Here is a 26,009-nt window from a genome sequence, read left to right as displayed (position 1 = left end):
GAACATGCTATTTCATCTTAGAACAATTGTTTGCTGTATTCAAAAAATGTGTTAACATATTTGTCTCCTTTACTAAGCAAATGAACGATATATCATTTCTACCCACAGACTCTTAAAGCAAATCTATTAAGACACAGATTATATACACGTTATATATGCAAACACAGTCTTTACTTTTAAGTTATTTAAAATATCAATGACTTTAAATGTTTAGGCATTTTAGAACAGCCCCATACAATTTCTAGTATTTCCATAAAAATGTCTCTGTCTTGGTGAATACAAAGCTGCAGCTAGTGTTTACAGATCTACTTTTATGAAACATTATGTAGTGCAGGATCTAAGATGCTTATTTTAATAAAGCAGTCATTCAGGATGTGACTCATTTTCTCTACACTAAGGCATTGACAATGTAGGTATTTATGATAATCATGCTCATGTCCTTTTATGAAGAGATAAAAGGATACAAGGTTGTTGTTAATCTGGCCTGCTAGTGACAGCAACTCTAGAATGGGATGAACTGTGTCCTAGACTTCATTGGCCAGACCTTTGTTAACCCTGCAGAAGATGGGCTTGCTTAGAGAAATTAGCTTAGGCATGAATGTTCACTTTCAGTTACATGCAGTCCTGTCCTAGACCTCTACGGCAACAGTGTCAGTATACTGATCTCCTTAGTTAACAGAGTACAGCTAGAATGAAATATCCACAGGAATAAGCATATGAAGACAAAAGGAAATGTACTCACCTTACAATAACAGGGATTGCTAAAGATAGTTGTCCTTGTGTGTTCTGCTCTTTTCCTTCCTGTTTTCTACTTTTGATAGCTCTACAGTCCATGGAATTCACAGCAAAGGATTTGAAGTGCCTGCCTGCTGGTCCTGTTTCTTACTTTCCACTTTCAGTTTACTGCATTAAAATAACTAGAATAAAAGATACCATCCTGTCTTAGAAATACAGAATGAATGTATGACTAAACTACATTGTTCTAGATAATTTATCTAGAAGAAAGACTGGGTACTTGACAATAACAGTTATTTAGACTGGCTATAGATACATTTACAGTGTGGCCTTTTCTGCACAAGAATTGCTAGTTGAGTGTTTTTACCCTGTATTCATAGGCAGTGTGCCATGTTTCTCCTCTCCTCCAAGCTGTCGTCTTCTTTCCTTTCAATGAGCAAGTCTACAAGGTAGATGATTGGATTTTGAGGGAGAGGAATAGGAGGAAGAGTTATAAATGTACAAATAGACAATACATCTTGAGGAAGAGATTAACTGTGTGTCTATTCGTACTATGAATGATTACAAGGATTACTCATTAACAAATGTTTCAAGGAGATCTTTAGTGTCTTGCAGAAATGCATGTTACTAGGAAGGTTGTTTTCATAGACAAGTATAGCAGCAAGAAAGAGGCAACTGGTTCAAAGGATTTACTCATAAGGAAGGACAACTGGTTCCGTTAAAGCTAGATTGATGTGGAGCCAACGTCAGGGTGGAAGATTGTTGAACATCTCCCAACATGTGGGATAGTTCGGGAAGAACTTTGAGGGCATGCCTGAAGAAGAGACTAGTGGAGATCCAGAACTGATTTACAGTCTTTGTTTGGGGATGGTATGTGGTCTATGGTATTGGTGAGAAATACTCCTTCAGAATCTTTGGAGGGGAGGGAGAATGCAGGAATTTATCTATGCTCTTGCTTTGTGTCAGGAATTATAGAAGGGCTTAGTAGTGAGGTATTTGTTGCATAAGGAACAGCAAATTGCCCTTGTAGGGGTAAGTATGCTGGACAATGCTGGGCAATAGGACACTGTAGTATTCAATACCCTGATAAGAATCTGCAGTAAGAAAGGCTTTCTAGACCTAAACCCTGTTTTTCTTCTGAGAGTTCTCTTTTGATTAGTGTTTCAGCAGGAAGGCTATCAGACTGTTGAACTTAAGACCTCCTTGCTTCCTTTTTCCGACAGTCAGTGGCATATGCTTGGAAAGTGGTTAGGATTGCCAAGGTGGTGTTGATGCCAACATTTCTCTAAAGAATTGTTCCAAAGGTAATTAGGCAAGAGGCACAAGAAATGTGTGAAAAACACTGCTAGGTTACCTTCCTCCAGAAAGGTAAGTTCTGCTTGAAACTGCTGCAGCCTCTCAAAAGAAGACGACAGAGGAAAAAAGGCCTATTACTTCAGAATAGCAACATATATATATATCATCAAGTGTTTAGGGTGCTTATGGTCAAAGATGAGTGCTGACCATTCCAATGAGGAGTCAGAGCTCAGACAAGTATTTTATGACATCAAGGTGAACCCAAAATGTCTCGGAGCCCAACCGAAAAGGCAGAGCTAGGAAGTAAGATCTCTTATACTCTGTAGAAAGATGTGGTAGAATAATGGTCCTTAAAGCAGAATTATTCTAGGTCAGTCAACCCTTCCTTTGGGTCAAGCATTATAATGTAAAAGTGTATGAATAGAATATGATAAAGAACACATTTTTTGAGATGTCCCTGTCTGTCCTTTTGGCTTTGTGACTAAAAATTACCTCATGAGGTATCTGGTGGTAGCACAGTAGTATTAATATGGTGTTGTGGTCTTCCAAAAGGAAATTCTGAAAGGAAAGCAATTGTGATCAGCAGCATAGTTATTTAAGCATTTATGGTGGATTTGGAAACAAAGATCCATTATCCTTAAAAGAAAGTGCTTACTTTCCTTATAGCCCCTTTCAACCAAAAGTGAGGTGTTTAGCAACTATTATGCAAACTTTTATGTAAATCTCAACAAAGGGGAAATACTTTTTTAGAAATGTGGAAGAAAAGGATAGAAAAAAGTAGATTGTTTTGGAAAGTTTCTACATTTGACATGAATTTCTGAAATAGATTTTAAACTATATGGCGAAAATTTTCAAAACTGATTTTCAGATGTCTGTGGTAAAACATTTACAATGCTTGCCTGATTTTCAGGAAGAGCTAAATTTTTCTGGTAAACCAAGCGTCTTTGAAATAATACAAGTTGGGGAAACAATCCCATCATTACTAATCCAATCATTAGAAATTGTATCATCAAAAATTAAAAAGCTTAGTTTTAAAAGACTAAAATCCAGAATTTAGTAAAAAAAAAAAAAATCAACCTAAACATGTTCTCACTTGAATCGTCAGCCTATAATGTTAAAGAATATCTATTCCATTCTTGTAATTGCAAGTATAACTAATTTATATTATGGTGCAGACTAATAGCTTTACTCATGGACAAGAACCTTATTGTATGAAGTAATACATAAATAGGAAACAAACAAATTTGCTAGTCAAATTGGTTTTCCAGCTAAGACAGGAACAAAAGAAAACAGGTAAGTGATTCAAGAGTAATACAATAAGACTACATCAATCAACATCCCGGAGAGTGTTATTAGTACATTAATAAGCATAACTGCCTATCAGTTTGTGTGTGTATAAATATCTACATGTAGATAAGACAGATCATATGTATAAATCTCAGGGAATCAGAAATTGCTATGATGGAAGTGTTGAAGACTGATTAATCAGGCCAGTTTTAAACTTAAAAACAAAACTTTACTGCATAGATAATCATTAACAATATACATTGCTAACTGTTAGTTTGTAATAATTATTAATCACTATTACCACATATTGAAAGCAGTTAGTCCTTAATAGTCATCCTAAATTAGCAACTAATACACAATACCACAAAGCTGATGCCACATAATTAGCACCAATGGTTACAGTCCTTGAGAGTCTTAGTCATCAGGGTGATCAGGTTCAAGAGCTCTTCAATAAAGGAAGATAACACTGAAAAGGATGCCCTCCTTCCCCCTCCTCCAAGGCCCAAATCAAGATTTTCACCTTTTGAAATATATTGCAGTCTTTAGAGAGTTTTTAGCCCTTGACATCTGGCCCCTAGGGCTTTGGGAAACTTGCAGAAACTACTTCCCAGGCTGCAGCAGATGTCTTGCCTTGCCCATCAGTTGTGGGTTTTTCTTATCTGCTGCTTCTTTTCTGTGCTATACTTGAAGTAGTCTTTCCCCAGCTCTTAAGGCTGCATCTCTTCAATGATCAGTAACTGATCATCAGTGAGGTACTTACAGTTCTGGGACCTTTGTTTTCAGCCTGCACCCATGTTTCCAAGACCTTTGCGTCATCCCAGGTTAAAACTCCACATCATAACAAGAGACATCTGGCATCAAGCTCCAGCTGACCTGCAAGTTCTTATAACAAGTTGATAACAAGCCTAATAGGCCAGGACTGACTGCCTCACAAAGGCACAGTGAGGATAAAGCTTGAGGTTTCTTTCTGGTAATAGCAAAACTATTTTTACTGAGCATGAAAATGTTTACAGGTTTACCAGACATGCCTGATTAGTGTGATTTTGACATAGTTCAAAGCAAGCTAATATTAACTACACTTGGCTTAGTATGCCTCTACTTTTATGAGTGCAATAGGTCTCTGCTTTGGCTGTGTAGTAGAGTGGTTTGAATAATGAAAACTAGTAGTGAGAAATTGGTACATAATTACTTAGTATTTCTTGTTTTCGTAGGACTTACGAAAGGAAGGAGGAAAAGCAAAAGTATCAAAACTGACTATTGATATTGAAATAATTACAGTGACAAAAATAGCATTTTTGAAATAATTACAGTGACAATTCAGAGATAAGTACTGCTTTTAATTTACATGTTGCATGACCCACTTTGAACATTGACCAGAGAATAGTAGATGCCTTTTTCAGCCAGGAGCTGCTGATGGGTCCCTTGCTCTATGACCTTGCCATTCTGGACCACAGCAATCTTGTCAGCATTTTGGATGGTGGAGAGGCGGTGAGCTATCACAATGCAGGTGCGACCTTCTCTGGCTTTATCCAGTGCTTCCTGAACAATCTGCACAATAAACAAACCAAAAGGTGAACTATTCTGGCAGCTGTCATGAGATATACCTCAGCTGCCATCTGTGAAGTAAACTGTAATATGACAGTGAGGGAAAGGGAATATCTGTGGCTTTAGCTTCCTGTTTTAGAATTAGGCCGTGTTGGCAAAGAGTCAAAACTGTCATAGTGGATGATGCCATGATAGCTAAAAGGATGAGATGGAATCAGGCTCATTACTGAGATGCATGGTAGGAGAAAAAGAGAAAATGGTCATAAATTGTAACAGGGGAGGTTCTGACTGGATATAAGAAAAATATTCACTGCATTGGAACAGGGACAAAAGAGAGCTTGTTAAATCTTGGAGATTTTCAAGGACGTTACTGGACACATCACTAAGCAACCTAGTTTAAATTCAGTATTGGCCCTTGTTTGAAGAGGAGGTTTGATTAGAGATCTCCAGAGGTCCCTTCCATGACTGATTAATTATATGTGGGACTTAAGTCAGTAATCTTGGGTCAACTACTATCATACTAGTTCTCATGATTTTGCAGGGAGTCTCATGAGTTTTTCTTAAAGCTAGCACTGGCAGAAAAATACTAATAAGAATCTCTTGTTTTCTTTTCTTTATTCCTTATGTTTATTAATGCAGAATAAAATAAGAGATGAAATTTCTGTACCTAACTGGCATGTAATTAAGAAAACAAAGAATCCTGGAATTATTTAATGGTATTTTCCCCTCAAACTTTATGTTTTTATGCCTAGAATTGATCAAAACTTAGTCCATAGGGTTTGAGCTTTTCAGATTATAGTATTTGTTATAATATTTGCCTCATTAATAGTAAGGATTTTTTTAGAATCTGTGTTGATTTTCTACAGTTAGATAGTACTTCTGTTATACCAAGATTGCAACTTTGGGCTTAACAAGGAAATAAGTGTTCCGGCAATTTTTTCACTGGAAGTTTGCATATTAGCCATGAACATATAGCAAGGACTGGAGAGCAATGGGAGAAGCAAGAAAAACTACAAAAGCAAGATTTGGCAGTTTCCCAGAAAAAAAGTTCTCTGGCAGCATCCTCAATCTTTTCAGCTTCTGAAGTTTGTGCCTCCTGATTCAATTTCGATAGCACTTTTCCAATCGAAGCCTGAAGAATTCCAGGCAAAAAATGCCACCTTCATTGCTCCTTCAATCTGCCTACTGCCATACAGATGCAAAAAAAATTATGTTTTTTTGGCAAGGAGGGGTAAGACTTTTATATTTGTCTATTATTAGCATAAATATGTAATTTGCATAAAGCACCATATTTCCAGCTTTGAGCTTTAATCTGTGCGAGTGAAAACAATAATCATAATACAAACAAACATGAATTTAGATTCCGAACTCCTCGCTTACAATCAAGTTACCTTTTCGCTTTCTGTATCTAAGGCAGACGTAGCTTCATCCAGTAGCAGAATTTGGGGCTGACGTACAAGAGCTCGGGCAATAGCAATACGTTGTTTCTGACCACCAGAAAGCTGAGTTCCCTTGTCTCCTACGCGAGTATTGTATTTCTAGAAACAACATATTAAGTTCAGACTATGAATGCAAATTGACTCTGAAGTGTATTTAAGCATATAGACCCTGACACCAGCCATCCATAAACTGCATATTCTATGCCAATAGCTCTCTGAAAACAGATGACCAGAATTGCTATCTGCCACAGATCTGTAGATCTTTCGCTAGGAGACTTCTTTGTAGCATCAAGCATTTCATAAATTCAAAGCAACAACCCCTCCAGGGTTGGAAGGGAACATTATTCTCAATCAGGAAACAGAACACCAAAGCTCAGTGAAAGTCTATGACAATACTGGGGATCAACCCTGCCCTTAAACACTCCAAGCTAGCATCCTAACCAATCAGTTATTCTAACCCACATTTATTCATCCTGAAGAAAAAAGTACCAATGTATAAGATATATAATTTGTCCTGAAAATGATACACTATATCTCTATATAGACATAGACATTTATACACTTTATACTACAGTTTTGGACAGTTATGCTTTTAATTTTGTCATGTCTTTTAAGGCGGACCAGTCAGATCTCTCGACAAACTCATGCGTAGGTCATAGTAGTCTTTGAGGTATTATATATTTGGTTGCAAAAAGCACAAAAGTTTCATGAGACATTGTTATATAACACAAGATTTCTCTACAAAGTTTTTGAAAGAGCAGATCTTGATAAGTCATTAGAAACTAAACATGACCTGCAAAAAATCATGGGCTTTGGCCTTTGTGTTTTTTCAATAAATGCAAAAAGCAGCTTAACAGCCTGAAAAGCTGAATATAAACAACGTACAACTAAACTGGCAACCTCCTTTCTTCAGGAAGTTTTGGATACAAGTTGACATACGTTAGAAATTGATTTGTCAAATGCACAGAAGAAAAATCTATCCAGAACTAAATAATAAAACATGATTTCTATCTTAGGAAGTTCCCGGGTCACAACTTACGCAAAGTTAGATGACAATTCAGGGGAAACGTGATTAAATGTTTAGCCTTTTTGAATGCTTATTTGTAAATATGTCTTGCTGGTCCCTGCCTGGGACTAGATTTTGTGTACAGCAGACCTTTCATCTGACCCAAGATGCTAATTCTTACGTTATTATGTGTTGGTCAGAGATCTATATGAAAAACTTTCTTAGTAATTTTTGAACTGTAGGAATACTAGAAATTTAAATTCTGACTAGGCATAACTAGAAGAAATGCATAAGAAACTTGTCAGTCTAGCAGAGTCTTTTACATATGCTTGAGATAAATAGGAGCTTAAAAAGAAATGTTCAACTCAAAAAAAAAAAAACCCCACACCTCCAGCTCTCAATTAGTTATAATTGTGGATTTTCTTCCTTGATATCTTAAATGTTCAGCTCTCCATCTGACAATGGAGTCTCCCAGAGTAAAATAAGTATGGTAAACACAATTAAGAAAGGATAAGATTTAAAAATCGGTTTCAGATCTATTTGCATCTCAGGGAATTATTGTACCCCAGGGAATCACAAATGAACACAATTTTTCCCTGCCACAGTAGGTGACCTCCAGTTCTGAGTAGGAGAGAAAAGGAAGAACTTACATCTGGTAGAGAGTCAATAAAGGAATGAATATTGGCTTCTTTTGCTGCATTAACAATTTCCTCATGTGGCACCTGCCGACTGTTATCTCCATATGCAATGTTTTCAGCAATAGTGCAGTCAAACAGCATTGGTTCTTGTGAGACGATACCAATCTGAGCTCTTAGCCACTGGATATTTAGTGTCTTTGCATTTTTGCCATCAAAAAGCTGAGAAACCAAACATTTTAAATTTCAGTCACATGGCTATATGTGTATTTGAGACTTACTGTAAATTCATACACAGAAGTTGTGCAACTGCAGCTCTTTCTTTCCTTAGAGATACCATATTGAAAGCTCACATAATCTCTTCCCCTCCTTCTCCTCTACGTTCCAAAATTTTCTAAGGGCTACTGTATAAAAGTGAGGACAGTCCCTTCTGCTGCCTCAGTCCTTTTCTTTGCTTCAACATTTAATCAGGGTTTTGAAGACAGTGGAAGATAGGATATGCTGAGGCAACTTCCAAGAACTTTGGGTAAAGTTCTTTCATTTCTTTGGTGGGAAAACTTTCTTCTATTTTGCATATATATTCCCACTGAAGGAACAGATTGGCAGTAGTATTCCATTAAAATAAAGGAAGAGTTGGGTTCATTCATTCACACACTTCTAAGCCAAGCATCCAGTCTTAAATTTAATTGTGATGTAATGCTGGACAAATTTACTTCTGGGTTCCTTAAGACATCATTTGCAGCCAGTTTTCTTGATTGGCAACTCTGTCACACTTCTGCTAAGTTTGGCTACTGAGTTGCTATCATTGTCTATTACATAAATGAGAACAGAAAAAAAATTTCTGCATCGATCAGTTTTGTAATTATACAAGTCCTATTAACTTGGACACAAATATACCAGGACATTAAGAGGGCTGTTACATCTCCACTAGAATCACCCAGCGCAGTGCTCAGGCTCTGTGTTGGGTAACACGATCAGCTGGATAATTGAAGAACTGCCTCCTTCATAGCATGAATACTGGATGTGATTAATCTACTAATTCTACAGTTTGTGCTAGAACAGCCAATTTACAGCCAATATAGTTGTTTTTCAAAGGAAAGAGATGATAATGAACCTGATTCAAAATCCACTGAAATCAGTGGCAGCATTTCTACGTCTGCAGACGTAAAGGGGGAAAAAAGCTAGAAAGGAGAAATTGCTTTCAACTACAGAGGTATTTGCTATCTCTTTTCCTTAGAATTCCAATGGATTTGCAGGCTGCTAAGGTCTGCTTCCTGTTCATTATTTGATATGAAAAATCACTGATGAAGCTAGAGAACTCAGTTGTTATGGATCCACCATACCAAATAGCACAACTTTTAGGCACAGTTACTCTCTTTACCAGACTAGCATAGTGGTCACTGTTGTGAACAGCTGTTCTTCTGACAGTGCTTTTAAGCATACGCTCCTTTCACTCAGTTCACAGTGCAACTCAGCTTGTAAATTAGTCCATCACTTTTGTGGTTTCTATGCCAGAGGTCTGTGCTTTTCCCTTCAGTAAACCATTGTTGGTTATTTATGGATACAAGGTCAAAAACACTGATGATGAACCATTGCACTTGGTTAAACATACTTTTGGGGCACCTATGCTGCATCTTTCTACACATCAGTTTGCTACACTGCACCTGTATGGGCATTTCCAACTCAAAAAAATCTTGCCCATTACAGCTAGGCCTTATTTAAATATTGCTTTATCTTTTGTGAGTATGTCTGCAGAGACAAGTTCTGAAATCTATCTTATTCTCACCTCACCTAATGCAAAATGTGTGGGATCTTTTTCAAACAAAATTTCTAAGCACATTTACATCAAAGAGAAAATGGCAATAAACAATACCATTATGTGAAAAAAATATGTAAAGTTGCTGAATAAGTACTGTAGGAAACCCTAGATGTATTTAAAACCAAAATTACTAAAAGTATTTGCAATCTATCGCTTGGTAAGTGGGCATACTCTGAAAGATGTTTCTGACAAGTAAAAATTATGATAAAAATTATTTTTGTCAATGTTCACTGTTTTAGGAAAGAACATAGATGGCAAATTCTATTACTACATTATACAGAACTAGATATGTATACTTAATAACTTTTAAAGTGTTCTTTACAAAAAAAACTCAGGAAATTTGCTCTGAATTCAAAGCCATCATTGGGCTGTGGTTCAGGCATATTTTTACCACACAGGTCTTGTTTCATTAATTCATTATAATGTGGAAAAGTGGGACTTTTTCCCTTATATCATTCATTGCATTTAAATAAGGAGCCCTGATTAGCCACTGCTTGTCTTTAACATTAAAAATATTTAAAAAATAAAACTAGAAATATCTATTATACTTTATCACATCACATAAACCGAAATGAGCACACCCTCACTTAACATGTTCTTACAAAAATACTTACCATTTCTCCATCAAGTGGATCATAAAATCTCTCAAGCAGCTGAACAACAGTGCTCTTTCCACAGCCGCTGCTACCAACAAGAGCCAGAGTTTGTCCCTTTTCTACTTTCAGATTCAAACCTTGGAGGATCTTGACCTCTGGTCGATTTGGGTAGTTAAATGCCACATCTTTGATCATTATGCTTCCCCCAAATGTCTCCTGTAATTGAAATAGTATCACTGTTACATCTTTAAGACAATTTGACAGATGATTCAAATAGAATTGCAGAAGTCTGTCTTTTTCCCCACTGCAATCAATAGGGTTTTGCATTTGCTGGAATGCTGACTTTAACTCTGTGGTCTGAATCTTTGTGAAGCTCTAAAATCAAAGTACAGCACTGAACTATTTTGAAAATGCTCATAATTCTGCTGGTTGAATTCCACACAAGTTGTACCTTAACCAGATTTTTAAAACAAATAACCTTTAGACAGTGCGGGCAAAATCTGGACTCACAATAGAGAACCCGGTCCATGTTGTGTTTGTATAAAAGGTCGAGAATATAGTGAGGTAAGGAAGCAATCAGAAGGAGAGGAAAAATCAGTTTGAAGGAAGTGAGAAGACTACTGTCCATATTGTCAATAAATAATATCACCCATCACACATGGCTTACTTACGGGCTTCTCTCCTTCCTTGCTGTAACTATCTATTGAGGGTACTCTTTCAAACAGCAGAAACAAGTGGGCTGCTGATGTCTTGGCTTTGGCATAGTCTGGAGCAAAAGAGCTGCTTTGTCCTAATGCCATTGCACCAAATACAACGGCTGAAAACACTCTATAAAAGAAATCAGGAAAAAAAAATCAATAGACAATGAAGAAAAGGACAATGGAAATGGGGCTGCAGTTAACTTTTTCTTTTACTTGGAAAACAAAGGGGGCTAAATTTAAAAAGAATAAAGTAGTAACCAACTATTATTGCTTTAATTACTAATTTAGCTCCAGAAATTTGTTTTTTCCTCCTTTAATGAAGTGAGATAAATAAGCCTCCATTCCAAATTCAATGTTTTTGTTATTTATTAGCAATAATTTCTTTAATTATTAATACTGGCTAACTATATTAAGTCTCAGTTGGGGCTAGGAGGAAAGTGGTCAATGGATGGTAAAATTGTTACTCTAACCCTGTTCTACTGTTGCTGTGGTTTCCTCACTATAGTTCAATGACCTCTGGGAGTTAGTGATTCATTTTTAAGGCATCGATGAAAATAAGAAATCAAGCCTGTAACAAGGTGACAATAAAGATTTAATTTGCTGTCATAGCCCTGCTGGAAAAAATTTGAAGGGTTCACAACACCAAAAAGAGGTTGAAAACTATGCTTTTATTGTTTTATGGTGAATGTAGATGTATCTTTACAGGCTACATTAGAATCGTTTAAGAACCTGCTGTCCTCAGCTGTTAATCACTGCCACACAACATAGGACTACTCATCGCTGAGAAATGGTAATTGACATGAGACCTCTTAGCCTGTTTTAAGGCAAAATAAAATAAATGAATGTATATTAATTTTAATCTTTTCTATTCAGAGTAATATAAACTAATTTGCTTTATTCTGCATTTGAACAGCCTACAAGGGCTCACACAGTTTTAGGTTAGACAATCCCTTCCAAATGTAACTTAGCCACTGGAAGTTACCTCACCCAGCTGGCTAGAGATGTTCAGCTAGCAGATGGGATGCAGACACTTTCCAACATCTTCCAGTCAAAATGAGCTGTGTTAACTACCTTTAATCAGGTTGCTAACAAAAAATTGGTATGATTGGCCTTTCTTAGGGATTGAGGTCACTGATATCCATACTGGTAGAATCTCATTCTTTTCATATTTGTTTCCATAGGCCTGTATTGAGCTATTGCCTCTTAAATTATAAATTATATTTCTTCTGAGTTTATATATGATCTAGAAGAATAGGACTTTGGTTATGACAGGGGCTTTTAGGTATTATGGCAAACGATTGTATAAACAGTGAATATAAACCCAAAATATAAAAGTAAGAAGCTAAGGACAAGCTATAATTTCAAAATTATTCCTTTCATTTTTGTAGAGTTTCTGCCCTTAAAAGCCTATAAATTGCCATTAGAGACAAATAATTGTACTATTCCTAGTATAATTTCAGATTGCAATAGACACACCTTCTAAGAATACTGCAAATTAGAATCATATTCTATTTGCAGTACCTGTCTAAATTAAAAATAAAATGCTCCACCTGACTAGGGGTATGTAAAGTACTCTACATACTGTTCTTACATTCATGTCTACATACATTCTTACTTTCATTTCCCACACAAAATTGGTTCATTTAAGTGAACAAGCTTGTTATCAGAATGTCATCTAAAATAATTTAGTTATCCTCCTCTTATAGTGAACAGCATTTACCTTATGGAAACCTGTTCTTCATTAGACTAATTATTTAACATGTAATTTAGAGAAGATTTCAAATTTCAGTGAATAAACCTGACACAGAAATGATGAAGAGACTGATGACCTGTTCTTAAAAAGATTCTTACAATATTATTATGATTCAATAAACAGGTACAACTATGTTTTTTGCAGACTATACAGAGGACCTCACAGCTACACGAACAATAAGATTGGTAAGAATAAACAAAGTGATTTAAGTAGGATACTGTTTCAACCTCTGGAAAACATAATAGTCCCAAATAAATACAGAAAAGGAAATCGAAAATCAGGCCTATCTGAATAGCTCAGACTGTGTAGTCACCTAGAGTATCCACTTTGTAATATGCTTTCATTATATTTAAGTACAGAAGAAGAATTTGCCTGTTTTCTCATAGCTTACTCAATGGATTCATGATATCTTTAGCAGTAACAAAGACTGTTGTCTGTACTGACAGAAAAAGATTGCAAAAGAGATACTTACAAAAACACACTTTTATACTGCATGTGTCCATTTACCACTAGATAGGCACCAAACCGGAAACAGCCAGCATAGGTAAAGAACATCATTGCTTGTGAAAGGGCAAAACAAAATCCAAATATATGTGCCTTCTTCACAGAATTTCTGTGAGAAAGAATGCATATTTTCATAAAAATGTGTAATCATACTTAAGTCCTAGTATGCAAAAACCAATTAATTGACTTCAGATGATACTGTTATGAATGGGAAGTATATTCATGCTTAAACTACACAATCCCTTTTCTCCTATTAGACTGTGTCCAAGAGAAAGTTAGCTTTGTTTCCAGAATTTTATTTACTTTATTTACTTACAAGAACAGCTTGGAATATGGGTGCAGAAGAATGTGACACCTTAGCTGCTATGTATAATTATTGTCTTACCATCTCATAGTTTGAGTGTTAAAACACTTTACAGTTTAGTCCATGATTTCTACTTTGAAGATGTAAATAACACATTTGAAATTGTACTACTGCATCACACAAGAAGAAAAAAAAAAGAGCAGAACTATTAGCTCACCTTCAGCCAAAGCCAAAGTTTTGTGTCGTTTTTTCTTTACTTGCAATGTTATGTTAACCAAATAACAAAGATATTAAACAGTTCAATATTATACACTTGAGAATCTGTTTCTTTTCAATTTAACCAGTCAAAATTCCCCTCCCAGATAAGATTAAGCTGGCAAGTCTGATGCAGAAATTAGATTTTGGATGATAAAACTACGCCTATAACTAAAAGCAATGCAGAGAGAAAATGTTCTGTAACTATGAATGATACCAGAAAAAAGAAAGAACATATTTTAATTTTATTGATGCTATTTCTAACTCACAACTATGTGGTTTCTCCTGGTAAAAACCCATACCAAAACAAATAGGAGGTAGACTCACAAGTGTGGGGTTTTTTTGATTAAGAGGCTGTTGTGACTTCTCTTTTACATAGCTGGTTTGTGCATTAATCCAGTATAACAGAAGGCCTAAGCTCCATTTTTATAAAATAGAAACTCTTTGCCTAATCAGTGGTTTAACATGCACTAAAACGTTAACGGAAAAACACATGTCCTATGTCTTCCAGACAAATTGACCCATAGGGTAGTAAGTTCTTATTTATACTAGAACAACATTAAGATGAAAGTCTTGGAGCAATCCCATCAATGTCAAACCTGAGAATGGTTAGGCACCATCCTGCAAGTTGTGAGATATGGACTCAGAATCTAGCAGCCTGAGAAAAAAAGCTAAGTAATATCTTTTATGTCTTGCACTGTGCTATAACCACTCAATTATTACGGTGGATGTATTAGCAGCACCCCTACTTGTCTCCCATCATATCTGTGTACATATGCTGTCATTTGCTTTACTTTTCTCATGGATGTCTGAAAATGAAACATTTCATTCTAGAACAAATAAAACTAATTGACAGTATCTTTTTAGTTTTTCACTTTAAGACTTTTAAATTTTGATTTAGTCCAGGCAGATTTATGTTCCTTTTCTTTTTTTCAGTCACAAACCAATAAGTAACTATTCAAATGTTTTCAGTTCTACTCATACTTTCAAAAATGTCTTAATGCAATATTTGATTTACATTATAAAGTTTTTAATTAAATATCTGAAACACTTCAAGTGGGAGGTTAGATTAGATGACTTCCAAAGCTCACTTAAAACTAACATATTGCCAAACCAAATGACATTGCAATAGAAGATACTGATATTATCATAGAAAATTAATTAAATCAAAGAACAAAAATGTTGGCTGGTGGTTGCATTTGTTAATAACAAATATTCAAAATATTTACATTAATTCTGAGGTAATTAAATTATACATTAAATCATACACACTAACAAAAAAAATCAATGTTTGTCCAAGTAAATGTTTGTAATTTATTCTATAATTTAAATACAGGGTTTTTTTAGCTTAGTTATTTTTATTATACCTGTATGGTACATGCAAATGTTCTCTGTACATCAACTCAAATTTTCTTTCTCGGTTCAAACTAACAACAGTTCTAATATTTTCTATGGCTTCTGTGGCAATCTGCAATAGAAACACAAATGTTTTAATCAAAAGTTAAGATTATGTTGCGATTCCTTTTCTAAACTAATAAAAAGATTCTGCTGGAACACAATTTTGTGGTTTTTATAATTGTTATTAAAATCATGGACCTTTGATATCAAAAGTAAGCATTTGACATTTCTCTTTTTATGACAGTGAGATTTTCTGATGAGGTTCAGAATTTTCTGATAAGACCTCTTTAATGTCCTCCAAATAAGTAGTGAAAAACCATTAGACAGCAGTGACAATTATGGAGAAGATATCCAATAAGAAAAATGGCAATTTAGCATTCAACGTCTAGTACACTGAGTTTGGGCTATAATCAGAATGTCCAGGTTACTTATGTGCCTAGAGCCTAACTTAGATCTCAGCAGTAAAAATTTGATCTGATCAATAATACCTTTAAGCTTGCAGATTCTTTAGACTTGATACATACACAAAGGTACCTAGTAACTTTTGAAGGCAGTAGATGCATGCCTATGTGGGAGCAACTGACGCAAGGCTTTTATGTAGTCTGTTAAGTCTATGTAGGTGCCCATAAAGTCTTCCTCAGTGACCACACAGTAAGGCTAGGAGCCTTTGTGGTCAGTTCAGTCCATCTGCATGTAGAAGAGGATGATGCTTAGAAACGGCCAATGGAAGACACCTGGAACAATCACATCTCTTTAGACACTGAAACTGGTGCTGCATCCCTCTATTCACCTCTGAAACACCGGGCTTGAGTGCATGGCCTATGCATTGCCTCTGGTGCAATATGTGGTATGTTGGGTATTCCGGTTGCCCTCAACTGCTGTTGCTCTGGGAGGGCAGGGATTCCCACATGTACTGGATTACACCTGACAATCCCATAGGGATGGATGTTTTCAATTTCCTAATGCATCTCAAATAGTATTAAACACCTATATCGGGGCTCTATTCAGCTGCCAGCCAGTCTCATTTCTAAGAATGGGTATTTAGCAGGAGAGCTCACTTATGAGCACAGATACCGTACAAATGCACAGTAACAAGTCTGTTTATAACTGAGAGAACTGTATGTACAAGAAAGTATACATTAGCAGGAAATGTATACGGACAATGCCAACAGTAATGTAGCTAGACTTTTGTAGACCTTGTCTGCAAAAGAGACCCTCAAGGCTTAAAATGTTTTGCTGAAATACCCATTTCATTCTTTATGCTTTTAGTATAAGAAAGACCATAAAGTAAGTTCAAGGGAAAATATAACCAAAGGAAAGTATATCCAGACAAAAGACTTGAGAATGAGTGAACTTTTCATCTTAATAATCAGAACTGGCCATGGGGTAAGAGATCACAGTGCTATAGATAATGTATAAATCTGAAGCTAACCATTAGATGATGTCTGCCCAGAAAAAGGTGAGAAATCAGGTACATCTGCTTGCATATTTATATTAGTGCAAATTTAGATTATAAAAGGAAGGGCTCTACACAGTGATGGTGTTTTTTCAGCATTTAATTTCTATTTATGCTTGGGTTTTCCCCACAGGTGTAGTGACTCCCTTGATTCTTTGCATCTAAACATTTGAAGCTGGGGAGATGTTTTTTTCTCCAAGAGACTGGCAATGTTTTTTAACATCCTAAAACTTATAAAAGTTCAATCTTAAAATTCTTTTATATTTTAATTTTAGAAAGCATAGAATAGATATGCATTTATTTTACATAATATTGTTACTGCATTTGGTGTATTACAGGGCTCATATTTTCTATAAAGGTCTTTGAGAATCAGTGCTTTGGAACACTGTGCTTCTCTGGACCTAGTTCCCTGAAGTCCCTCTGTGTCCAGCTCATGCCTAGCAGTCAGCAAAGTCCCTGGTCTGCACAAAGGTTTCTGAAATGAGCACTTACATAAAAAGCAGGAGAGAAGCTTCAGGGAGAAGCATGAGCACATTTAATAAGTTATTGTACTACAACAGTCCTGACAGTCTCACTTCAGTGCCTGGTAAAATCATGGAGAAGGTTATTCTGGGAGTTATTGAAAAATGCTTGATACACAATGCAGTCATTGGTCATAGCCAGCACAGGTCCACGAGGGGAAAGTCCTGTTTAACTAAATTAATTTCCTTTTATGACAAGGTCATGCATCTAGTTGACTAAGGGAAGCCAGTATATGTGGGGTTTTTTTATTTTAGCAAAGCTTTTGATACTGTCTCTCACACTATCCTTCTGGACAAAATATCCAGCATACAGCTAAACAAGTCCATGATATATTGGGTGAAAAATTGGCTGACGGGTTGGGCTCAAAGAGTTGTAGTAAATGGAGTTACATCAGGCTGGTGGCCAGTCACTAGTGGGGTTCTGCAGGGCTCAGTTTTAAGGCCAGTGCTCTTTAATGTTTTTATAAATTATCTGGATGCAGGGGTCGAATGTACACTAAGTAAGTTTGGCGATGATACTAAATTAGGAGGAGCTGTGGAATCCCTTGAGGGTAGAGAGGCCTTACAGAGAGATCTGGATAGACTAGAGAGCTGGGCAATTACTAACTGTATGAAATTTAACAAGAATGAGTGCTGCATTCTGCACCTGGGATGGGGTAATCCTAGTTATATATAAAAATTAGGGGATGAGAGGCTGGAGACCAACCCCACAGAAAGAGATCTGGACATTTGGGTTGATGGCAAGTTGAATACGAGTCAACAGTGTGCCCTGGCAGCCAAAAGGGCCAACCGTGTCCTGGGTCCATCAAACACATCATAGCTAGGCAGTCAAGGGAGGTGATTGTCCCACTCTACATTGCAATAGTGCGGCCCCACCTTGAGTACTGCGTGCAGTTTTGGATGCCTCAATACAAGAAGGACATCAAACTATTAGAGTGTGTCCAGAGGAGGGACACCAAGACAGTGGAAGGTCTCAAGGGCAGGACTTAGGAGGAGTGACTGAGGTCACTTGGTTTGTTCAGCTTGGAGAAGAGAAGGCTGAGGGGTGACCTCATCGCAGTCTACAACTTCCCCAAGGAGGGCAGCAGTGGGGGAGACGCTGATCTCCTCTCTCTGGTGACCAGCGATAGGACACGAGGAAATGGAATGAAGCTGCGTCAGGGGAAGTTCAGATTGGACATTAGGAAAAGGTTCTTCACTGAGAGGGTGGTCAGTCACTGGAACAGGCTCCCCAGGGAAGTGGTCATGGCACCAAACCTGTCAGAGTTCAGGGAGCACTTGGACAACGCATGTAGTCATATGGTTTAGTTTTAGGGAGTCCTGTGAGGAGCAGGGAGTTGGATTTGATCATCCTTATGGGTCCCTTCAAATGCAAGATATTCTATGACTCTGATTCTATGAACAGAATGAAATTCTGTTCTGAAAAGTGATCCTGTATATTATGTCTTACCAGACACCAGAGATAGGGCAATTCACCACACAGTTCAAATGCCTACAGTTTAAAACAGAAAAACAAATATCCTCCATACCCTGCTACTTTTATCTAAATTATCTAAACCATAGACCTGAAAGCATTTTTCTTCATGAACTGTTACCAAAGATTTTTAAACCGTGGTACTGTTATCTTTGTTCTATTATATAGGGATATAATTATCTTATAGCCTCAGTAATGCTTGTGCTGCTGTTTGAAAATTTGCACATAATTGACTAACTTGTTGATTTGACTGTAATACACAATGTCAATGATAACAAAGAAACGAAATAGATTTTATTCTTCTTAGTTATATTGTCTCACCAATACTCAAAGGAGTAGTCTTCTTTTTTCATTAGTAACATAAGTTCAGCAACCCTTTGCAGAAAGCAAATTTTCCCAGGTAGACCCCATTTTCACTGAAGAAAACTGATTTTTAAAAAATTGGTAATTGAATAAAATGCCTGTAGTCTAGTGCTTGCTTAGGTGGCCTCGAGAGGGGAAACTCATACATTGCTAAGAAAATAAAGTATTTTCTCAAGCTTTGAAAAAAAATCATAAATTTTTGTAGCACCTGTGCTATTTTTTCACAGTCTGCTGCATTAAGAAAATCTCTAGTGCTTATTCCAAGAATTGTCAACTTTTTTCTGTCATATCTTACAACAAAACAATATGAAATAAATGTTCAGCCATTAGGAAGAAGAAGCAGAAGAAATGTAGTCAGTTGAAAGGAAAGGAAATGCATCCTTTGGCTTGTACAAAAAAGCCCATGGAAAGATCATTACACACAATTTCCTGTGGACTTGGAGGGACAAAAATGTTTTTAGGCAACTTTATCTACAGACATGACGGAAGGAAATAAAACCCATTAAGTAAAGAGGAGTTACTGGGGGTGGGGTCGGATCCAGGTTAAGACACTTGAATTTAGGTGTCTAAGCTACCAGTGTAGTCAATGGATACCTGTTCAACAGAACTAGAAAGCAATTCACCTGTCTACGCACTATGTGCCTACCTAGTCTCTTTGTGCAGGATTGTTGACTGGAGTGGGAAGGGCTCTAATTCAGGTGCCCACATGCAGATGGCTTGTGCCATTGGAGATGCTCTAGGATACTCAGACATTTGGGTAAGGCATGGCAGATATGACACAGAACATAGAGTAGACCCATGCCCTTCTGAAATGGCAGCTGGAGGCCACACAGACACTATGGCATCTCCAATAACTGTAAGGGGACACTAGACTGCTAGCATATATGCAGACACATACATTTAAACACCAAATCTGAAGATTAATACCTTTCCTTACGTGCATTGCCTTAGATAAATTATTTTCTTCTCAACAGCTTTTAAAAACAGTAGGACATAGGAAGGGATTTTAGAAAAGTTTTACCTTGAAGAAAGCAATATCTGGGAAGTGATGAAATAGTTGTTCTGTCCCAAAAGGATTTTTGGAATGAAGTGATATTAAATGCCTTCATCTAAGTTCTTAAACAAGAGTCTAGCCTTCTCGCTTTTCAGTTCCCATCTTTCTTTTCCACTTAAGAAATAAAGGAATGGCAAACAGACTCAGAAACCAGTGGATACATACATATTATCCCTGCAAACATTAATAAGGTGAAAGAGAGAGAAAAAAAAGCAGTGTGATACATGTAAGACAGATAACATGCCAAAAAGGGATGACAGAAAAAAAAAAGAGATTCTCAAAATGAAGAGGGTTGCAAAATAAGGAAAATAGAAATGATCAGAACAGTAAGGAGAAAAGAATGTGCCTGAATAGTGCTTAGCACATTCTGAGGTTTATCAATTATAAAATAAATATCAGTTAATAACATAAGTCTTCAATTATTATTGAAGAGGTGTTATGCTCTGTAGGTCTACTAGTGTAACTACATAGAGTCTGCCTGGCTTTGGAAGTTATATATTATGGTATGTTCTGTATTTGGAAGTAATATGTCCATCAACAATGCTTTGGTAAACATGACTGTATACATTACACAGAAATAAACCTCTCTAGACCCACCTTTCCTGCAGCTTCCAGTTCTTCTTTATCTTTTTTAGCATGCCCAGCCAACATCTTCATTTCAATCATTCCTGCCACTGCAATGATTGGTACAACAGCTAAAAGTAGCAGGGTCAGCTGCCAGCCATAAATTAATGATATAATAATTCCAGTCCCCAGGTTAGCTATGTTTTGGGCAATTAATGCCAGTCTGACACCAGTAGCCTGCAGGGAAAAAAAAGACATTTCTTGGTAAAGTAACCGCATCTTAAATAAGGAAAGCATTTTCACCTATAATTTTCCTGATTCTCAAAAGACTATTTAGAAAGTCTTAACTCAGTTTTGCTGTTTTTCAAAATGGGAGTTTCTTAAATGATTTTGTAAAAAATTATCTAGACCACATTTAATTCTTCTCTCCCCATATTCAGGTTACTTAAATACAGGCCCCTGAAAGTCTACAAATTAATTCTAAAGAATCTCCAAAAAGTAACAAGGAAAATGAATTCTATTGCTAGTATGTTTAATTTTTTTCATATAAGGAATCTGTACAATCAAAAAATTAGTAGGAGGTCATAAACTGAACAAATTTAGATGCATATCTCTAGGTAAATAAGGTACCTCTAAACAGACTTCTTAGATAAAGAGATTCCCAATGAGTTTGTTTAATAATGAAGATCACAATACACCACAACAGTAAACTTTAAAAAAGGTTTACTTGAAAATTATTTTGTAAACATATATTACCATCATTGTTATAAAACACATCAGTGCATTCTATACCAGCTATCGTTTTATAGCGAATTTTAGTTGTCGAAGTCAAGACTGTTATCCAACCAGTCAAACCCAAGCAGCAACTTTACTACATACTAAACCAAATACGAAAAATTCCAAAACAAATTTTACTTACTCCTTTCACTTGTGAGGCATCATTAGCAAGTCTTGTAGTTAATGCTCCAGTGCTATTTTTAGAATTATCAAACCAGCCCATGTCCTGCAAGAAGAAACATTTTTCTTAGGACTAATTTTTGGACATTTCATATAAACCACAAAGTAAAACTGAGGTCTACCTAATATAACTGAGTTCAGTGTCAGAAGACTGTGTATGTGGCAGTGCATGAGTTCTGTGTATTTAATTAAGTCTAATTCCTTCATTGCACAATTAATATTTTTAGAAAAAAGTGTATGCTTGTGGATGATCTGGTGTGTATGCTATCACTGCTGAGAAGGAAGGAGAGCAGCCTGGGGGATTCCCAAAACCAAAATTTACACTCCCCCACTGCTGCTGAAACTGCATGTCCTTGGAGGAGATGACTTTTCAGTCACAATCCTTCACAATTGCAAAGCTGTTTGGGGATGAATTAAGTGTAAAGCATTTTCAAGGTAAAAACTCCCAATTCATTGCTTTGTTTCTTCCTACATTGAAGAGGCTAATTTGGAAGCTATGAAACAACAACAAAAAACCAAACCACAAAACAAACTGGTCCATCTGGTCAAAGTCTATTGTTTGGGTCAGGTACACAGTTTATAAATTATTCACCAAGAATACAATCTCACTATTATATTAACGAACAACAATTACAGATTTGGGAACTCTTTGAAAGAGACCTTCAAGCAATAAATAAAAACATGTCTGTACATATTACTATTTAAATCAGACATTTGAAGTAAGAGTTACAATGTAAGCTGTGTTGCATTGCATTTCTTTAGGGGAGAAAGGGCACCAAGAAAGAAAAGCAGGCAAATGAACATGTAATGGGATACTGCTGGTGCACGTCAACTTGTCAGGCCATAGTAACTTGGCTGTAAATCTAAGTCCTTGCCAGGAGTAGATAAAAAGCTCTTGTACTTGCATTGATTTAAGACTCTCCCTCTAAGGATACTTTGCTTAACCACATGTAACTAACTAAATTGGTTTCTAGACTGATTTAAAGAACCGTCTCTGTAGACAAGTCATAATATGATAGAATAATGCAAAATACAGTTATTTTATTATATCCATACAATTAATTATTTTTAAAACCCTGGAAATCAAAATATTTATCACCTTTACCTGTCTAAGCATTGCTTTAAATGCCATGAATCGAAGCCTCATTGTAAGAATTTCTCCAGCTTTGCCAAATGTGAAACCCTATTTGAGAAAAGGTACAATGCTTAGCATACTATTACATTGTGTTTATTCGATAAATATTTTAGATACATTGTCTCTACAATGTCAAAGTATAAAATATTGCAGTCCTGATTGCACAAAGCAAATGTAAGAACAGGTTTAATATTCATAAATTCTAGTAGGTTCACAGCACAGACATTCAACTCAAAAAAATATATAGAGCATAGCAATATTTCCCAGCACTGCTTCACCAGCATGCTCCAAGGAAAAGCTCACTAATCAACCCTTTGACTTCATTTTTATCTAAGTTGACCTAACTCAGATTTAAACAAGTAGCTTTTAGGCCATTCATTTGAGGTTAAAGACTTCATAAGGCAATCTGGATTCATTGAAGTCAAATGCGAATTTTCCATTGACTCCAATGGAATTAAGATTTCTTCCCTGGGATCCTAACACAACCTGACATAGCTATCAGCAGCAATACGTAAGTGATGTTTTATAATGAATTAAACATATTTTTAGCCAGATATATGATTCAATTTAACAAGATACAAAAAGGAATATGCTGGTTAAAATTTTGGGAAGATACAGTCTTCCTACATTTTAATATGACATCAGTGTTTATAATTAGCTTTTTTTAGCTCACTACCACCTTTATGTGATTAAAAATATTAATTGTTTGGAATCTACATTTGTGAAATTGAATACTCTTAAAATACAAACCACAGATGCAAGTGTACTATGTGACATGAAGGAAAATTATTATGGCATATTCCAATCAGCAAATATTTCTCAGTTAACTTTGATCATTATCTTTGCTGTGCTCCTACACTGTCAGTAAATTTGCACACGTATGTGACTTACTTAGAAAAAAGCACAAAAGAACATCAGAGAATGGGCACTATATGAAGAGATTATAAGGATGTTTTAAATTTTTTTTCATTCTCACTAATTTGGGGGTGTTACATCTCAATGAGTTCTTCCCACTCATATTTAAAACATTATATGAATATTTATAAATTGAGCAAACCTGTCATAGCCATCTACAACTCAGTCTTCTATACTCAAGGCCTTTTTGCATGCATAGGCAACAAGACAATTCCGTAAATAAACCAGGAGGTTTTATCAAGAGACTGTTTATGCTGCTGTCCCAAGTGCACTTTATGATTTCACTGCGTAGGCTCATTTAATGGATAAAACTACACAAACATATTCAGAAATTATAAACCAGACCATATATGAAAATATTTAAATGCCAAAGTTGGCACCTGTATGATTACTCCCCCCCCTTCTTTTTTTTTTTTTTTACTGAGGCACTCTTGTAGCAGTTAGATACATATAAGAATTAAGGTAAAGTTAAAATACTTTTTCTTTAAAAGTTGAGAGGGCTATAGAGATCAGTGAGAGCAGGGGATGAGGTATTACTGTTCAACCATTAGTATTTAAGCAGGAGGAACTGAATATCAGCATGATGGGTATCACTTGACGAACTGGGCCTGGGAATCGTTGTGGAGGCTCACATAAGAATGGGGAAGGGGTTAGGGGAGTAAAAAATTGGAGAGCTAAGGTAGGAGATCAGTAGATTTGCAGTTACTGACAGATTCAAATAGGAAGGCTTCAGTGTGAGAAGTGAGTGGTATAGTGTAAAGGCTGGAGGGGTTGGCTGTTAGGTGGCAATGGAAAAAAGAGAGAGAATCCAGAGTTTCATGCTGAGATGTGTTTGGTGAAGAAGAGGGGAAGTTCTGAACTTGAGAGGTCAGAATAGGTTGGCAGGTCTCTAACACGTGAGAAGCTCTAGGTCAAAAAAGATTCAGTTCAGCACAAGACACATCTAGAACCAGAAATGCGGGTTCTGGTTTGAGTTGAAGATGTGTATTAAGAAGATACAACTTTTTAGTATATTACAGATCTGGTTTCTAAAACATGATGAACAATTATAATAAAGCTAAAATAATAAAACATACCTGAAAAAAGAAAGTAAAAAAGGAAATGATCCCAAGTACTAAAAACAGCACTGAATATAAGTTGCTCTTTTCTCTTAAAATGGTCTTGTCAGTTTCTGAAAAAATCTATAAAACAATATTTAAAACAATATATTTTTTAATCAACTAATAATCTAAAATACTCCCATCTTTCTCAATAACTATGTTTGCTAGTCATTTGTATTCATATAAAATTCAAGCATATGTTACATAGGATTATAGGTGTAACAAGCAAATTTGAGGTTGTAATAAGATTTTGAGGATTTTGTAAATTTCATATAATTTTTCAGTTTTTTGTAATAGTGCTTCATCCACTCCTCAGCTTCATTATGCAGTGATTTTTTTAAGACCTGGTTTTATTAGATATAAATTTTGTGGGCTTTATAGTTTTTTGCATATTTTATTCAAACTTACCCCTATAATTTCGGAAAATATGATTGCAAATGCAGGTTGTAAAGCTCCGTTGATGATTGCACATACAGTTCCAGCTACAAAGTATGGCCATTCAGTTTTGTTCAACTTCATAATTTTCAGAAATGAAGCTGGAGGTAATTCTTCATCCTAAAAAAATGGGAATTCTGTTAGTACAAACATGTACATATTTGGAGAAATATGGAGAATAAGAGAGATTAATAGTCAATTTCCTGCTCCCAGAATCTACTCAGGGGAAGTCAAAATGTATGCTTTTTAATAACATGAATAATTAACTGATTGTACATTTCTTTTTATTATTTTAATAAAAGGAAGAAAGAGCTGATAGAATATATCTACAGCTCTTGTCATCATATTTTAGTTTATCTATATCATTTTCATTTATCAATACTCTTGGTCAATGGTGACTGAATTATTCATTCTGGGCATATTGCTATGTGTAATCCATGACTAGATTAATTCAAGTAATTGTTCATTAAGCACTTTATAACAGCAAAGTATTTGCTGCAAATATGAATGCAGTCGTATGTTGTATGATTCTTTTGTAAGGTTTGTTTTAAGGGTTGTATGTTGGGCTGAATGTTGTTTCTGATGCAAAAATGAATGTTTAACCTGTATAGACTATGTTGGTATGGTATGCAAATATATGTAAGTATATTTCTTTTATAGCAAACTGATTTCCAAGAATAAACTCATTCTTGTTACAGATTTTTAAAGTCCCATTTTATTTGTATAATCATTCATGGTTGGAATAACAAAACAAGTTATGAA

At 35.9% G+C, this 26,009-nt stretch overlaps 1 protein-coding gene across 3 annotated transcripts in view; it reads right to left on the bottom strand.

The window, feature by feature from the left end:
* Nucleotides 1-4,634: 4,634 nt before the first annotated feature.
* Nucleotides 4,635-26,009, bottom strand: part of LOC128148780 (ATP-dependent translocase ABCB1-like) — a 61,811-nt gene continuing 40,436 nt past the window's right edge. For 2 of the 3 annotated variants that reach the window (XM_052803004.1, XM_052802994.1), the window contains 12 exons: nucleotides 25,221-25,367; nucleotides 24,789-24,893; nucleotides 22,768-22,845; nucleotides 21,625-21,708; nucleotides 20,739-20,942; nucleotides 15,243-15,343; nucleotides 13,285-13,425; nucleotides 11,030-11,186; nucleotides 10,377-10,574; nucleotides 7,959-8,165; nucleotides 6,255-6,401; nucleotides 4,635-4,866 (listed from right to left, as the gene is read on the bottom strand). In XM_052803004.1, the coding sequence (XP_052658964.1) occupies nucleotides 4,660-4,866; nucleotides 6,255-6,401; nucleotides 7,959-8,165; nucleotides 10,377-10,574; nucleotides 11,030-11,186; nucleotides 13,285-13,425; nucleotides 15,243-15,343; nucleotides 20,739-20,942; nucleotides 21,625-21,708; nucleotides 22,768-22,845; nucleotides 24,789-24,893; nucleotides 25,221-25,367 (1,776 nt within the window). In that variant the 3' untranslated portion in view covers nucleotides 4,635-4,659. Of the gene's footprint in view, nucleotides 4,867-6,254; nucleotides 6,402-7,958; nucleotides 8,166-10,376; nucleotides 10,575-11,029; nucleotides 11,187-13,284; nucleotides 13,426-15,242; nucleotides 15,344-20,108; nucleotides 20,312-20,738; nucleotides 20,943-21,624; nucleotides 21,709-22,767; nucleotides 22,846-24,788; nucleotides 24,894-25,220; nucleotides 25,368-26,009 lie in introns of those variants that run through there. The other variant, XM_052803013.1, reaches the window with a different exon arrangement.

This window comes from Harpia harpyja, chromosome 1, assembly GCF_026419915.1.
Source record: "Harpia harpyja isolate bHarHar1 chromosome 1, bHarHar1 primary haplotype, whole genome shotgun sequence".
NCBI classification, from domain to species: Eukaryota; Metazoa; Chordata; class Aves; order Accipitriformes; family Accipitridae; genus Harpia; species Harpia harpyja.
The sequence above is the reverse complement of the archived record's forward strand: the minus strand, read 5'-3'. Positions and strand labels throughout refer to the sequence as shown.